Here is a 17,075-nt window from a genome sequence, read left to right on the forward strand (position 1 = left end):
GTCACAGGTGACAGAGTCTGGTTAAAAGCACTTGTTTATTGGTTACAATATCAACTCATGGCAACATCTTTCACTGAGCCACTGTACAAATACAAAGAAAAAGATCCATCGTGGAAAAAAAAAGAAGCTATAAACAGAGTTCATAGCAAGTGATTTTTTTTTTTTTCACAGGGAAGTCTTTTTACAACAGCACTGTTAAAGAACAAATGGCACAAGTCCCTGGTTTTTTTAATAGCTTAAATAAAAGCTTTAAGACTGTTTCTGAATACATAATCCAAAGGCAGTGCAGAATCACTTCATAATTGGTAACATTACTGAAGTTTTCCAAAGTAGTCAGCAACAAGTTAAAAAATGGAACAAAACAAAACAGAAACCAAGCTGATGAGAAATGCTGGAAACTAAAGGCAAATTAAACCCAAGCATGTTTAGAAGCACTTTTTTTGGACTCCTTTGGATGTAATATGTACTACAAGTGTTCAGATGCTTTTTGTTTTTTAAAATAAAAAAGGAGAAAAAAACACAAATAGAGCACCATTGTGTAAGTAAAACAAAGGCTTGAAATACCTAAGACTATTCCACCGAAGTCCATATTAGTTAAAACCTAAACATACTGTGTGGTATAAGAATGTCAGGCACATGTAATCTGTTATCAGTTATTATATCAATTAGTAACACTGTTCACACATTTACCATAACAACACTGCATTAACATTCTGCATGTATTTTACATAACCAGCAATTGGATAAAAAGGCTTGTGGTGCCTCCGAAGTGTAGGAAGTAGTTTTACCAGCATGCATGCCAGATTACGGTATACAAAGTGCACCATCAACCCATGCTTAAGTACTTGTACAGGAAATGCTATCTCAAAAATCAGTCATTCTGCTACACGACCATTTATACCAACTAGTTTAATTAGCCAATACTCTCACCAACATCTTAAAGCACAGCACTAAACCTAGTGGAGGTGACAGTGTCCTCAAAGAGGAAAGACTAAGCACTCTTGGAATGTTTTCACAATGGTTTCATTCCACCTTAAAGTAATGTGAACTTCATTGTGGGACAAGCGGTTACACGAACTGAATTAAAGAGTAACTAGTTCCAACCCATGCATTACAGTAAGCACACTAGGACCAGCTGTTACAGCAGTTCAGCTTTGCCAAGTCAAGGTCAGGCCCTCTCCTGCGGCGGGGGAAAAGCCCATTTAATCCGAGTTCTGTTTGAAATGGATTGTATTGTTGTCAATACCCTGAACTATCAGTTCTGCCAGATACTGTGATGTATCTGCAATTTAGCAAGGCAGAGGATAGCAATGTTTGGAAGAAAAAAGGTCTGGAGACAGATGGAAACAGGCCCACGGTACTGGAGGAAGCAAGTATACATCAGCACAATGCCACGGAGAAGCTTCTTGTGGTTTCCAGAATCTCAACCAGTATCTCTAGCAACAGATGTGTGTCCAAGTCTACACGGGAACAAGCCTGGGTTCGGTGCTTGCCTGATGAGTATTTGCTATTGCAAAGTTACATCAACACTAGAAAATGCTGACAAATCTGTACCTGAATAAAATACATCTTGTTGCCCGAAGCACATAGCTCCACTTTCCAAGCCGCAGACAAGAGGCTGGGAATGAGTTACCTGGCCACCGTTCTGGCACAGTGGTCTTAGTTCCTCCATTTCTGTAATTACACAAGTTGTGTGAAATTCAGGTAATGATGTAGTTTGGCAACAAACCATTAAAGACAGGTTCCGATGAACCCACTAGTGCTGCAAAACCCCCGGTGTAAGAAGGTTGTGGCGCACAGACAGAAATCACACAAGACATATACTTGAGTCTCCATTAAACTAAAGGCACGCTCCCTTTTCTTTGAGATTCAAAACTGGGAGTGAAACCTTTGAAGTAAAACTGAGGAAGGGTCATTTTATTACCTTCCTCATGTTAGGAGGAGTCTGAGCTTCTACCATTAAAATCCCATCCATTTTAGTAAAGGCATCAATCTAGAAAAGCCACTGATCACAGCAGAAAGAAGGAAATACCCCAGCCTGTGCAAGTTCATTATTTGGCCTCATGTAATAGCAATGCCTTACACTGAATCTGTAGGCTTTGAAGAAAAAAACCAAACTCTAAGCTATATCCAGGACAGTAACTCAACAGCACACGCCACCTTGGCGGGATCTACCACCAGCTTCCTATGAGCTCCCCAGAAGCATCAGACACCCTTTTTCCCCCCATTGTGTGTGGGCTCCTTCCAGGTTTCCTTGTGCACCAGCACAGAAGGAGCCACCTCGGGACCTGCGACACTACAGACACTGGTTAACTGGATAGCAAAAGCCGGCAGATATCTGCATCACGCTTTTGGAAACCTCATTAGCACGTAGTTGGCATTCCTTATTTTAAAAGCAGCTGAATCCAACAGACAGTTGCCCATCAAACAATGACAGTGAAATTATTTGTGGTAATCCCTGCGCGAGAGCCACGACCACACGTTACAGTCTACCTGAACTGCTAAGGAAAGTTATATACATCTGTAAAATTGTTTTGGAGTTTCGCAAGTAGAAACTAGTTCTTAATACCAGAATAATGTAAAAATGGCACCTGTCTTCTCAAAGGTGTTGACTAGGAAATTGGTTCAAAACACTTCTATGGAAAATGATTTTTTAGAAAAAGAATATTTTCTTAAGATTCCTTAGTAACAAATTTCCAGAATGATTCGCTCAAGGCAGCTGTGAGTTAAAAAAAACAACCAAGTGCACCACTGAGAAAATAAACGATGTCTGCAAGATCCCAAAGAGCTGCTCGCTTCGGAGAGTGAAAGGAATTCCATAATAGTTCTGTTAATGCAGACATCATAAAGCAAAATGCTGAGGCATCCCTGTGACATACAATACAGTGTGATTTTGGTCCTACACCGCAGTCTGCTGTCAGTAAATGTTTACTTCTCCAGCACAAGGCGCACCTTTTTCTAAAGGTGAATTTACTGTGATTGACTGGTACATTTCTTGGCACCTTCACCATTACAGACATGGCAAGTTTACAGGCACAGTCTGGAAGTACTGAAATTTAGGATTTAAAAATGGCAGAAACTTGACAAGGAGTCATCTCAGCCACAAATCTGCTGTGGTGTATCACAAGATACCAGGCCCTTTCATTTCCTACCTGACCCCAAGATACCCAGGCTCCCCATAGCTTCAGATGAGGGCACATCAACATTATCTTCCAACCTGATGATTTAAAATTTGCATTATCTTAAAAAAAGCCACTTGTGAGAAGCCAATAGGACTTAATTCCCTTTTCCAAAAACGCCAGGTTCCCAAGAGAACATCCACTGCAAGCGCAGGAGTGCTGCCAGGCACCAAGAAGTTAAATGATCTTCCCAGGTCACTTCAAATGCGCATCAGTCCCTTGATTTTCCTACAGCTACACTCAACTGTACTTGATCAGAACCTATCATTATAAGCAACTGACATCAAAATCAGAATAAAATTCGGAACGGGAGAGGAAATGGCTATTTACAGTGTCAGAGCTGCAGAACAATTAGCATCTAATAAGCCCCCACAGCACAGAGCTCTGTGACCACAGGAGAAGCAGCAAGTCACAAAGTTGACAGGGTGAAGTTTGAAAGGGTCACACAGGTAAGTAAGGTTATTTGGTTTGTTGTAAGTTACACAATTCCTTTTAGAATTCACACTGCACGTAATTGACAAGCGCTTTTGGTTGTGGTATGCTTTGGCAAGCCCCTAATTTGGAGGGGGATTACAGGCGATTAACTGCACATTTAAATCTGCAGTAAGAATTTAAGCAAAGTCCTCCTGAATTTCTCAGCTGATTGATTGTGGTAATTGAGCACGCGTTGCAAATACACAGCTCCCTGCACTGAGCAGCATGCCCAATAAGCCTGGGAGTGCAGGTCAGCCGGAGTTTGGGATGGTCAAAACTGCATTTAGTTAGAGCTGAACTCTCGGAAGGAAAAGCACTCGGTCACTTAATTACAGCGCTGGCGGGCACTGGGCTTCCCTACCCGAGAGCTGCCGCGAACAGCTGCGGTAAGGAAGCTCTAATACTTCTGATTTTTTAAAAATTATTTTATGATTATTTTTGCTGTTGTTGCAAGTCTGCCTGGCGTTAACTCCTTGGTGTTTGGAGGCCATGATTGCCAATGGATGAACCAGGAACCACTGGCTTGAAGAAGGAACCCCCAGGATTAAAAATAGGCAAGCAGGTCAAGAAGTGAGTGTGTAAGGCGGCAGGTATTAACTGGGAGTCTCCAGGGCCTTTAAAAAACAAAAGTTCAAATGCCTTCCATTATAAAAACACACACATACCATTGGCTTCACTTTATCTACAGTAAATTCACAAAAACATTTAAAACAGCAATCTAGTTCATCCACTACAAAACTCGGAAGTGACATCTCGGGTTAAAAGCAAAGCTATAAATGCAGTTCCTTAAAAAATGCGAACGTATTTCTTTACATACAGACAAATGTTACATGATTGGCCGCTATAACGTGTATATTCTGTTATGTACAAAAAAAAAGTACAGGATTAGCAGACTGAGCACAAGCAAAAACCCTTCAAGGACAATCTAACCAAACCACCAAAAACGAAAAGACTGGCTCTTAGTTTGTCGGTCACCATGATTATGTGTGCTGGCCCCTTTTAAAAAGTCAGTGATTTCTTCCCCCCTCCCCTATTTCTTCACTTGATTTTTTTTCTAGTTTACAGAAAGCCTTTTTGTGTAATAATCAGTGAATAGAAAAACTTCACCTGCAAATACAAGGTAGAAATGTTATTTCACAGCTATAGGCTGCAGCATTGATTTCTCCAGATCTCAAATGGAGAATGTACATGTTTGGCTCCCGGTTAATTCCAGATTCTGAGAAAACTGTCCCAAGACCCTGTAGCTACAGCCATGCCGTCATCAGTAACACCTAAACAGCTCACACGGTTGTCATGGCCAGCAAGGACACCTGGAAAAGAAGAAGCAATAGAAGTTAATATTCACAGAATGTCAAGGACTTCAGCTGTTCCTCTGCTCGCCCAGAGAAGTCTTCAAATTTGCTAAAAAAGATGTACTGCAAGTTCTAATCATCCTTCTTCTCTTTCCCCTGAAGAACTCTGTACATCACAACAGCCATATCAAGAAACCCAACAATGAGGTTTTTAAAAAACATATAAACACAATATTGCCTCCATTTTTCTTGCCCTCACTTCTCCTTTCTGCCCCAAAGACCTCCTCATCCCTATTCAGTCTCTCTACTCTTTTTCCCTTGCTTTCAACAACGCCGTCCACAACTTCAGCCATCAAGTACTTCTGAAAACAAATGTGGTTATCTCCTGACAACGCCCTGGATACAGGAACTACCTTGAGTTTCTCATGTTTGCAAACCTTAAGGATCAAAAATCCCCCATGTATTTGTGTCAGGCTATGGGAAAGTCAGCACTGTACCCTGCCTCCTCCCGCTTTCTTTTTGCTTTCCTTCTGTTTGCACTTGCCTGCTCTCCCAAAGTACCACATCCAGGTCTATTAAAACTCAGCCTGTCCATGTCCCTTAAGGAACGGACAGATTTTCAGTCCGAGCAGCAAAATCAAGGTTCAGAGCTGAACCAGGCCCCATCAGTTGAATTACTGTACAAACTGAGAAAGATGTATCTATGCTATGGACATGCTACCTATCCTGACAGAAGTGACTAACTCAAAATGTTCACTTCCCCTCTTCTCCCAACAGCAGGAAATTATGGTCCCCAGAGCAAAAGGACTAGTGTAATTTACTATAATCCAATTTATGTCCTGCAAATGTATAATTTTGTATTACTTCATTTCATACACTTGAGTCAAATAAATTTCCTGTAGACATAATTTTGGAGGCTGTTCCTTAGCCTCAAGAGTTGGTATCTTCCAGCACACAGATATAATAGCCAATACCCAAGAACAGGAGTATTAAACTGACTGAAGCATTTACTCCACACATCATACAGATGAAACTATAATGTGCAGTATAACAACTGGAAGATATAACCAAATGCAATAAAATAAAAGGATGCCATTCCAGAAGAAGATAGTGTTTAAAGGAAGCAAGCAGATTCAGTAACATCAGCAACAGCACTGGCAACGAGCTGGTTCAGTGTTTTTGCATAGATTCTGAATATCCATCTTCTGCTAAGGAAATGGAAAATTCAGCTCATTGCAGTTACGTGTCCTCACCTGCTCTCTCCCCTTTCAGAGTATCCCACACGTTGCAGTTGAAGTCATCATAACCTGCTAGCAAGAGGCGGCCGCTTTTCGAGAAGGCTACAGAAGTGATCCCGCAGATGATGTTGTCATGGGAGTACAGCATTAATTCCTGATCAGCACGTAGGTCAAAGAGTCGGCAAGTGGCATCATCAGATCCAGTGGCAAATGCATGTCCATTAGGGAAAAACTGGAAGTTTTAATTAAGAGATAGGAGTTTGACACCAGGAAGATACACTGCCCATGCATTATTTCGAAAGCATCACAAGATTGTTTTGCCAGGGCGACAAGGTAAAGGCAGAATCATTTATTTAAAAAACAAACCCAAAACCAATCTGCATGTTAAAAAAATGCATATACCAGCTACACAACGGAACACTTGTGGAACAGTACTGGTGACACCTGAATGACTGGAGTTTTACCCAGACGGTTCCTGCAAGTGGTATTAACAAGAATCAAAGGAGATGCAACTAACTCCTACAAAACGAAGCACAAGGCAGTTATGCGGATCCTGGCTGTGGGCCAGGAAGACCTGGGTGAAATGGTAACACAATGTTCCATCTCGAGCTGGTCAGCCTGATTCGTTCAGCCAGGAGATTAGACCGCAAGCAATTCAATTTCCGAAAAACCTACTCCAGATCAGAGTCATTCTTACAACAGCCATATTGATTGAAATGGGAATGAAGAGAGCTCAACACATCTCAGGATTCAGGTCTAAGTATAGGAACTGCATTTTTCTACTGGTCATGCTTTTGGTATTTTCTCAGCCTTTATAATGTCTCATGTTTATCAAAACCAGATGCAGCTTAGCCTTAGATTTCACTCCCTATTTATCAGAGCTTGTATCTTGCAGATCAGAACATAGTGTTACTATGACAGAGAGCAAATATAATCCAGTTTATAAATATTACAAAATGATTCCAGGGATGAATATTCAACATATAAGTACTGATTTAAACTTCGCCTTCTAGAGTATTTTGCTGAAAGCTCTTTTCAACAAAAAACATCAAGTACACTTTTGTTCAACACAGAACTTTAAGATGAGGATGTTTGGCTATTTTGCTCCCTGTCAGTGTATTGCATTTACCTATAATTTTCAGTTTTTAACACATCACCACACTGCAAAGAAGTTTCACTCCTCCATTCTTTGCTTCTTAATAAAAGGTCTCAGTTACTGAAGAAAAACAGCCGAAAGTATTCCAAGAACACTTCAACGCATCACAGATAACAGTAATAATTCATTTATAAACTAGATCATAAGTTATTAGACAACCTTTTTCATTACATACAATTTTAGACCTCACCCTAACAAAGTAATTGATTTTAAATCAAGGTAACCCAGTAGACGATAAGCTGAATTCATGCAACTACAGCTTTTATCCTCCCCCTTTCTTCCCATGTGGAAATACAAATGATCACTTACACAAACTGCATTAATATCCGACACATGCCCTGTGAATGACTGTCTGCACATTCCATCTCGAATATCCCAAAGCTTCGAGGAGGCATCACAGGCACCCGAAACAAAAGTCCTCATATCTGGACTTAGGGAGAGACTCATCACATCGCCAGTATGCCCAGTGAACGTGGTGGTCTGTTGACCAGTTTCAATATCCCACAAAGCGCTGCAGATAAAGTGACAACGTAAAACTCTCAGATAAACCACATACATTGTGTTAATGTTGTAAATACAAACTAAGGCATTGGAGAGGATGGGCGAGGGGGAGAAGAAAAAAAACAAAGGGGGGAAAATAGAGGAAAAAGGGGGCAACAGAGCTCAAAAACTCACCAAGTGGTGTCTCCTGAGCTAGTGACAATTTGGTTGTCATCCAGAAAGCGACAACAGGACAAGTAACCTAAAAACAAAGCCTTTATGTTAGTTTCAGACCCAGGAGTAATAACTGAAATTTAAAATCCAAGAGCAGTGATCAAAGTTCTCCCACAGCTAGTCTCTAACCAACAAAACTATTTCACAGTTCACAATGCACTTCAAAGTGAGATTGTTTCATTCGGTACAATAAAAAACCAAAGTTGAAGCAGGAATACGGCTGACCTGTATGCCCTGGCAGCTCTCGGCTCACTCTCACATTGCCCTCTCTGGTTTTTAAGTTGTATATGGAACAAATGTTGTCCAATCCACCACACGCAACATAGTTTCCAGACGGTGCGTACGCGCAAGTCATCACCCAGGAGGATCTCAAAGGAATGGCGTGCATCTTCAGAAAGACAGAGCTCATGAATGCCACGTCACATGTCAGCTTTCATTTTTCACTGAGGTCATTCATATCAGTTAGTGAATTATGGCAGATTAAACACACAAAGTAGATTGTGTATCATAAGTTTCAGTATTTTGATTTTACACCATATTACAACTCATTTCGTATTTAAACAAACATACATACTAGGATGAAAAATGCCAGTAGGCTCCAGAGTAGATGTACAGAACTTCAGTACAACATTATTTAATAGCAAAGCTATTCTAAATGTAAACATTTACAACATTTGTTTATTCTACTTCAATTTCTTTGTCCAATTCTTCTACAGAACTATAGGTTATAAAATGGGATGGTTGTACCCACGGAGCACAGACAGTTTACAGAAGCAGGTCACCACTCCACACTCCACCTAAGCCTTTCCATTTAACAGGTTGTTCTTTTGGGGTTTTTTTTCCTCCTTTCTCTGCCCTCAAAAGCCCTCTTATAAATTCTGAGGTTGTGCATTTCTACAATTTAAAACCAAACAAGTTTCAGAAGCAACACCACACAGGCAGAGAGCAACAAGCTACCGCACTAGCAAGTTAGAGTGAAAATGTGACGTGTTACCTACAACTATTGCTTCCAAGACACAACCTACACCACATCACTAGTAACCAGCTAGTTATGAAAGGAAAAGGAAGATTATGTCTGAATTAGAAAAAGACTGCCTCTTTTCATTTTTGCCTTGCAACCATAGAAGAAAACAGACACAAGCCCCCTCAATCACACACATTGTCCATGAATTACTGATATAACTCTACCTTATTTGTTGTATAACTATCCCAAATAATTAATTTTCCATCTTGAGAAGCACTGACTAGTAGCCTAAAAATAAAATAAAATAAATTATGTTAATATAAAACAAACTCCCCCAAAATCTCAAAACAGACCATACATCACGCACGATTACCAAGTGATTCAGAAATGTCACCATTTCTTTATTACCCTCTGCTTTTCTTTCGGGGTTGGAGAGTGAGGAGATGATGTTGGAAAAAATCTGCAAAGGTCTACACACTACCTGACCAAAGAATCACATGTCTACAGGGACTCATAATTAACAATGGACAAAACCAAACTTACTGAAAACACATTTTACGAACTCTCTCGCAGCTGGTTTTATTTTTCAGATACTAATATTTTAACTACACAGCTACACAAAAACAAACAAGAAATTTTGGGGAAAATAAATCTTGTTTTCAGAGAAGCTTCTAGATGTATTTCTTTCTGGATGCATTTCTTTCTGGACTACAAGACAGAGAATTGGACATGAGGCACAGACCATCAGTTAACAACTGACCATCAGTTGCTGTAAAGGCAGCACAATAAAATCCCTTGCTAGAAGCTAAGTAACTTTTCCCACTGTGTGCAAAAGGAGCTTTTTCAATGAAATAAAATTTGTAAAGTTTTAAAATTTCCGTTATCACAGAAATTACAGGATTATTCAACATTCTGGAAAATACAATATCCATCATTCCAAAAACATGCCTCACCACATACCCTCCTCTGCTTAAGTAAACTCAAAGAACATAGTTAAAACTGAAAGAAGGAAAAGGCAAAATGTCTGTGCCAAGAATACACAAAGTACCTCTCTTTTCAATCAAGGCTTCTCTGTTACCACTATGCAATCCTCACTGGCTACAAAAAGGTGAACTATAACTAAAGACAAAAACCCACTACAGCTGTGGTCTGTGACCCCCTGCAAGGGCACCAACACCACAGCACATGGCTCCCAAAACCTGGTATTAATTCTGAAGCTGACATTCTGATTTCTAGCCCTTAAGCTGCAGGTTTAAGGGTCACTTGTACAAACCTTGAGTCCGATCCCCAGTGCATAGCATAGATTTTGGCTAAGTGACCTCTAAGCGTGCGCCTTGTTCGCATTTGAATTCGACCCACTGAGTCCAGACTTGTTGTGATCTAAAAATAAATAAAACCAACCCTTGAGATACTTAGAACTATTTTTAATATACAAGATAACAACATACATTTGAACTCTGATAGAAAATAATCTATCTTGGCATGCAACATAAAACAAAACATAAAGGATACTAGTGTACAGCCCAGGATTAGTTAGGTCCATGCAATGCTGAGGAAAACAAATGTTATAGAATACAGACCAACATATTTCACAGTGGGTGTACCTAAAACTTCAGAAAGTTTTAAAAAAATACTGCCAAGTAATACTGAAACTATTTCATATTATCGAATCTGAAAGTTTTAAATTAAAACCAATGGAAGAAAATCCTCCAATATTTACTGCATTGCTACTTTTCAAAGCATGGCAGAACTTTAAATGCAAAATACTTTTGTTTCCGAAACAGAGGTGGAAGACATTTATTTAAGTCTTTCTAAATATACTAAACACAATAAACACACTCTATTTAAAAGGTAAACTGGAAGCGGGACCCATTATGATGGTCGTGGTTTTTGACTGGTTGGGGCTTTTTGCTGATTTACTTGTTTTGGAGTTTTTTTGGTGAGGTTGTTTTGTAGTTTTTCAGTAACTGTAAAAATACACAGGACATTTCCAAAGGCTTATTTCACTTTATTCTGTCAGTTACTAAGCATGAGCATGTTACGGTCATAAATTGTATGGATTTTTATTTATGTATCAAGTAACAGCCTATGCACAGAATCAAGAACATACCTGAGCAAGAGTTGTGTCGCTACATGCTTTTCTTGCATCCTGAAACAAAAGAATGGGACAATTTCAATCTAAAAGGCAACACTGAGCAACAACTGAAAGTGTCTAAAGAAAACATAACTCTTAAGCTAGACTTCACTACACTCAAAATGCCTCAAGCCAACAACAACTTACATGCCAATATGCCTTTTTGTCACCCTAATGTTTTATTGTCCAAGGAATCTAAGCTGGTGGAAGCAAAGGAAAAGGGACTTAAGGAGGGCCATGCCCTTCTTTTGAGTCCCCTTCTACAGAGTATGTGATTCAAAGGCATCTGGGCCCATCCTGAAGTCCCAGCACCCACCCTCTTCCCTGCTGTGGATGTGCTTGCTCAGGGCGTGCTGAGCACCCAGGGGAAAACTGACCCACCTGAAAAAGCAACCACATATTAGACATGATTAGCAAGCTTTGTGCTACAGGAGACTCTTGTATTAACCCCCCTATGAGCACAGCTGTGATGATGCTGGTTACAGAGGCAGGATGAAAATTAACAGGCAAGACCTGGAGAGCAGGACCGACAACAGGCTTAACCGAAGCTTAAGCTGCTGATGCACTTCACACAAAACCAAGATAAAAGCCAGTTAACTAACACCCTCATTCATTTCATGGAATGGATGGTGCTCAGGTCTCCATGCAGATGCTCCTGTCTTTTTTTCATTATTTCAGACTCTATGGGCATATGACATACTTCTGCATATTACTCGATCTTACCTAGAAAACAGACTTCACTTTTGTTTGTACAATCACAGTAACAGATTAGACACCTGACAAAGGCAACACCCTGATTTTGCAAAACCTGTTTTCAGTTGCAATTGTGAGTACAGCACACCCTGGCAACTCAGGCTCCAGAAAAACAAATAAATAGGCACACAGTCAGCAACCACTTCTGAGAAGCATGGTTTAAAATAACTGGCTTAAAATTAAGACAGGAACTCTATAGCACAAGTTAAAGATAAAACTATCAACAGCAGTCTTGAAGGATCAGCCATAAGACCCTCTCTAACTCCCCGTAATTCCCCCAAATACCTTCCAACTGCTGTAAGCAGCGAAGCAGGCCCCCCACAAATGACGGATGGATGGCCACCTTCGCCACTAATCTGAGCGTCCCCCATCCCAGGAAAGCATTCAATCTGCGCACTGACGGCAATGCCCTCTTTGAGAGGAAGAACGGAAACATTTACTCAACACAGTTTGGAACTGCACCAACACTTTGAGACTGGGATCTTAAAGTTTTTCAAGCTCCTGCTTGAGAGTTACTTGACACTGCAACTTTAACAAATTTTAGTGCATGTTTATTTTGAGCACCCTTTATAGCTTTCCTCCCAGAACACAAGCCTGACAGTGGCTTAAGTCATCTCGACTTATTTTTAAGATGTCTGAACTGTAGAAATATTTATAAAATGTTGACGTCTGGAATCAGGAGGGGTTTAAAATACCAAAGCAGCAAATCCCCTAGTGCTCAGGACTTATTTCATCCACAGGAAGAAACACACTGTGTTTTAAACAACTTTGTTTAGTTTAGCTGAAATACTTGAAGGCGTTTGACATAAAATGAACTCTGAATGCAGACTGAACAAAACAAAGCAAGTTTTCTAAAGAAAGAGCTATCACCAACACCTATACTTGAGGCTGTCTAATAACTTGCCATGCGACTGGCAAAGCTTCAGGAAAAGCAAAGTTTCAGCAGGCTATTTTAATTCTCTCATTTTAACTGTCATTTCTACATATGAATCATCATAACAGAATCATTAACATCACAGAATGGTTTGGGTTGGAAGGGACCTTAAAGATCGTCTAGTTCCAACCCCTGCCAGGAGCACAGACACATTAATGTTGTAACATGAACACCTTTCTCTACACAATTGTAGATTTTTCTCAGTTTGTACAGTAGACAATGTAGAATTTGTGAGAAAAATCTATGCACTCTATGCGGATTATGCAGCTCCCACGATTTCCCAGCACACATACTTAGGATTTCATTTTTTCCAAAACCAAACCCTATATGTGTTTTTAAAATACAGTGGTTTTATTTGTTCAAAATGTCATTCAATTTCAAATGACACTGTACCAAGTATACAACACCTCCAGAAATCATATCCTGAATTTCAATTCTCAAAGTGAGGACATGCATTACATCAGAATTTTATTATGGCTTATATTTATTTTATTTTTTTATTACACACAGAAACAGAGATCATAAAGCATCTGCTATCTAACAGTTCATTGTTCACTGACATTTCAAACTTCCTGCACTAAAACTTCATGCAGCCTTACTTTATCCCTCCAGCATAGCGTATCTGTGTACAGAGCTACAGCTGTAATAACTGCATGGGGAGGCAAAGGTACTGCATCACCTAGATATTGCAAATTAAAACCATAATCATTAAACACACCTAAAACATAGCAAACATATTGGGAAACTGAAAGCTATGCATCAGAGTTTATTCTACTTCAGGAAGCTGCAGGTACAATCTTATCTGGACCTCACTCTTAAGCACAAAGCTGATTTTTTGTTATTATATTGTTAGTGAAAATATCGGGCAAAATCCAAGAGTTGCGAACTGCTACGATAGCAAATTGCTATCTGTAAAACATCAAGTGCTGTTGCTGACCTCATCTCTTTTTAGGAATGCATCAACAACAATTCCTGAAAATTCCCAGCTCACTCGATATTCTAGACAATTAAAATCCTATTTTTTTTTTAGATCCTGTATCTAGCCTGCTACCCATCCCGTATAACACACCAATTTATAAAGAAAACTGTGTAAAAATAAGCACAATAAGCAAGATAAATAATCACCTATACAAATATGAAACCAAATTATTTGGTCAGAAAGTTCTTGAATATTAAGTCATCAGGAGCCTGCACTCAGATCCAAAGAGGTAAATACTAATTGCCAGTGCTGAGCCAAAAGACTCCAATGGCAATAACCATGGCTACTCAGCTACATCTGTATAGATCCAGTTACAACTTTTAGTGACAGAGGTACAAGGGAGATGTTGAATCAATCCAAAGCCACAAAATTGAGTCCTTATACAAAAAGACAATCAGATTTTTATGATTTAAAACTTAAACCCAAACATTCCTGCAACACAGTCTAGCTCTCTTACTTGCCTGGTATCTCTTTCTTCACACAACGTAATTTTGCATAGAACCAGACTGACTGATTACTAAGACTGAATTAAGGCTAACTGGCTCACCCCAACATAACATAATGAGAAAGTCTTAATACATCAGGCAGAGGAAGAACTGAAAAATTACGTATATCTTTGTGCAATGCCATAATAAAGCTTCAATTTTAGAAAAAATATTTTAAACTAAAATGTATTTGCATTCTACAGAGCTGCTAGAAGGGGTACTCAGTGCCACAACACTCACTGATCCCTGCTTGTCTTCCATCAGTGTATTAAGCAAAAACAGGACACAGAGCTCCCCTTGGATGATACGGAGTGAGCAGCCAGGAAAACAACATTTGTCCCCAGCACAATTACTACCACACAAAGTGTTGTTTACCGTGTGCTGATGCTAACAAGCAGCCTGACATCCACTGCACTAAGCAGCAAACCACCATAAAAACAACTGCTGCCAGCAGATGCCATGCTGAAAAACTCAGTGTGCATGCAACATATTCTAGGAAACCTGTAGCCTGAGCCGATGGAATGTTTGCAAATATGGCATTCCCATATAAATCACATTTATGAATGCTTCATGTTTAGGAAAAGAATATCCTGATGAAGCATAAACAGGCCTTGAAGATCCTTATTATAATGTGTACTTTTCTCTCTACAGAGAGCTGCATCACAGAAATATGCAGGCGTGTTGCAACAGATTTCTGGTAAACTGGCTTTAGGCATGAGAGCTTATACTTGGTTTATCTTTAATGAGTAATTTCAACAAAAAATGTGCACATATGGGGGGTATCTACATCTTCAAAAGATAAATTCAACAGGAAGCAAAGAAACAGGGCTTGTAGAAATGTCATCCAGCCCTTGAAGGTTTTCTCTCACACTCCATATGCTTTGACCTGCATGCTTATCAAGTGTGGCAGCACAGTGGTCACTTTTAGCCAGAAACAAGTTTTTCTAATACCCTTAGTCATGCCTGGGTTCTGGCAGTTTGCTGCTCTGGTTTTGGTTGGGGTTTTTTTTAAATCCAAAATAAAGAATTTGCAGACACATACACCCCTAGTAACAAAACACAGCAAACTTCCTAGCAAATAAAACATTTTGTTCAAGACATACGAGTGCATTTCATCAGACTAATGGCTTACTTTTCCAATTTTTAAACAAATATTCCTAAAATATTTCAAGCTCTGTACAACTTTAACAAAAGCGAGTAATAGATGCGATCTTCACATTTTATTCCTTTAAAGGAGGAACTTTATCATGAAGAATAAGCAATTAGCAATTCTTACTCTGATTTGATTTCGCAGCTGCTCTGCCTCCTGCCGTAACTGTTCCAGCTCACTCATCTTCAGCCTCTACTTCTCACGCTCCACTGGTGAAGAAAACCTGCCAGAGGGAAGAAAAGTAAGTTTTAGTATCACTTTCTCCTCCTAAAAAAAAAAAAAAAACCAACAAAAAAACACCAAACCCAAGCCCCCATGAACTTATACTTGTTCTGCCTTTAGAAAGGCTTCCCTTTAGTGTACAGTCTAACTTGGCAAGACCTAAGTTATTTCAATTCCTGAATTACCACGAAAAGCAGAATTAAATGAAGTCCAGTTCGAATACAGAAGCAACTGTCAACGGAAACACCCACTGTACTTCAAAAACTTTACTGAATGCATTTGTGGCGCCACTCTTCTCACCCCCCTCCCGGAAACCTCTGTCAGTCTTTACCCCAAGATGGCAACAGAGAGCAAAGACTGTAGTGGTGGCCTTAAACCTTTCATAACCTTTGAGCTCAACAGTGCTACGATACAAGCACCTTTGCGCATGACATCCAAGCGGTTTGTTTTAATTAAAGATGAAAATTTTGAATCCTGGACTACAGCTGAAATAGCAGCTTTCTGCTCCCCCCCTCGTATTTTCCTCAGGCAAGGCACGATAATGTTTTTATTTCAAGGCACCCACACAGTGAAAATGAATAGCGAAAAACAAACCATCCCTAAAAGCATCCTCATGCTGGTATAGCCCACAGCAGCCTAAAGCAATTCTCATCTGAAAAAGGACTAAAAGCAACCTTAATAAAAAGATCAAGAAACAGTAAGACCACTTTCAGGTTAGTAATTTTTTCAATCAGATTTTGCATTTGATTTTTTCAGTGTGTTGAACAGTTTCTTCAGCTCAAGCTTTCCTCTTTATCTCCAGAACACCAGTACAGCCAAACACCACTACAGGAACTTTTTAATCTATTCACATACATGTAGACTTCAAAACCCCTGCAGTGAAAATCAAATAAGCTAGTAGCGTGACTCACGAACACGCCAGGCACTTGTCTGTGTTTTTTTCCATGATAGAAAAACCACACCAGAAAGGTGGCAGTGGTGGTCCCATGACACTATCTAAAATGCCCCAAACACCTCTAGCTCATAAAAGAAGAAAGTCAGACTACTATTTACAAAATGAAAATTGAAGAAGGAAGGAAAAGAAGCAAGGAGAACCACCGATTTAAAACATTATTCTAAGCTTTTTATTTAAGCATAAGACACAATATGCTAGTGTCCCTCCAATTTAGTCCACTGAAAAATGGACAAAAAACAGGAAAGAAACGTCACAGTGTGACTGGCAAGTCACACACCTCTAGGGAAACCCCTTGTCTGCTCTGGCTCCTGATTCTCTGTAGTTCAGTAGTGACATGCTCTAAAAGACAGACTCTGGAGAGGTTTTTTCCATCTATAAAACACGACACTCCATAGATGTAAACAGTGAAAAGTTTTGGTTCAAAGTAACTTACTAACAAGATGATT

At 39.7% G+C, this 17,075-nt stretch overlaps 1 protein-coding gene across 5 annotated transcripts in view; it reads right to left on the reverse strand.

Annotated features, from left to right (window-relative positions):
• Positions 1-200: 200 nt before the first annotated feature.
• The window catches only part of GNB4 (G protein subunit beta 4), a 33,017-nt gene continuing 16,142 nt past the window's right edge, over positions 201-17,075 (reverse strand). For 4 of the 5 annotated variants that reach the window (XM_030493636.1, XM_030493637.1, XM_030493639.1 and 1 more), the window contains exons 2-10: positions 15,579-15,675; positions 11,128-11,166; positions 10,291-10,397; positions 9,242-9,305; positions 8,279-8,441; positions 8,015-8,081; positions 7,649-7,850; positions 6,199-6,415; positions 201-4,963 (exon numbers count right to left, since the gene is read on the reverse strand). In XM_030493636.1, coding sequence (XP_030349496.1) covers positions 4,857-4,963; positions 6,199-6,415; positions 7,649-7,850; positions 8,015-8,081; positions 8,279-8,441; positions 9,242-9,305; positions 10,291-10,397; positions 11,128-11,166; positions 15,579-15,635 — 1,023 coding nt within the window. In that variant the 5' untranslated portion in view covers positions 15,636-15,675 and the 3' untranslated portion in view covers positions 201-4,856. Of the gene's footprint in view, positions 4,964-6,198; positions 6,416-7,648; positions 7,851-8,014; positions 8,082-8,278; positions 8,442-9,241; positions 9,306-10,290; positions 10,398-11,127; positions 11,167-15,578; positions 15,676-17,075 lie in introns of those variants that run through there. The other variant, XM_030493640.1, reaches the window with a different exon arrangement.

This window comes from Strigops habroptila, chromosome 8 (assembly GCF_004027225.2).
Source record: "Strigops habroptila isolate Jane chromosome 8, bStrHab1.2.pri, whole genome shotgun sequence".
NCBI classification, from domain to species: Eukaryota; Metazoa; Chordata; class Aves; order Psittaciformes; family Psittacidae; genus Strigops; species Strigops habroptila.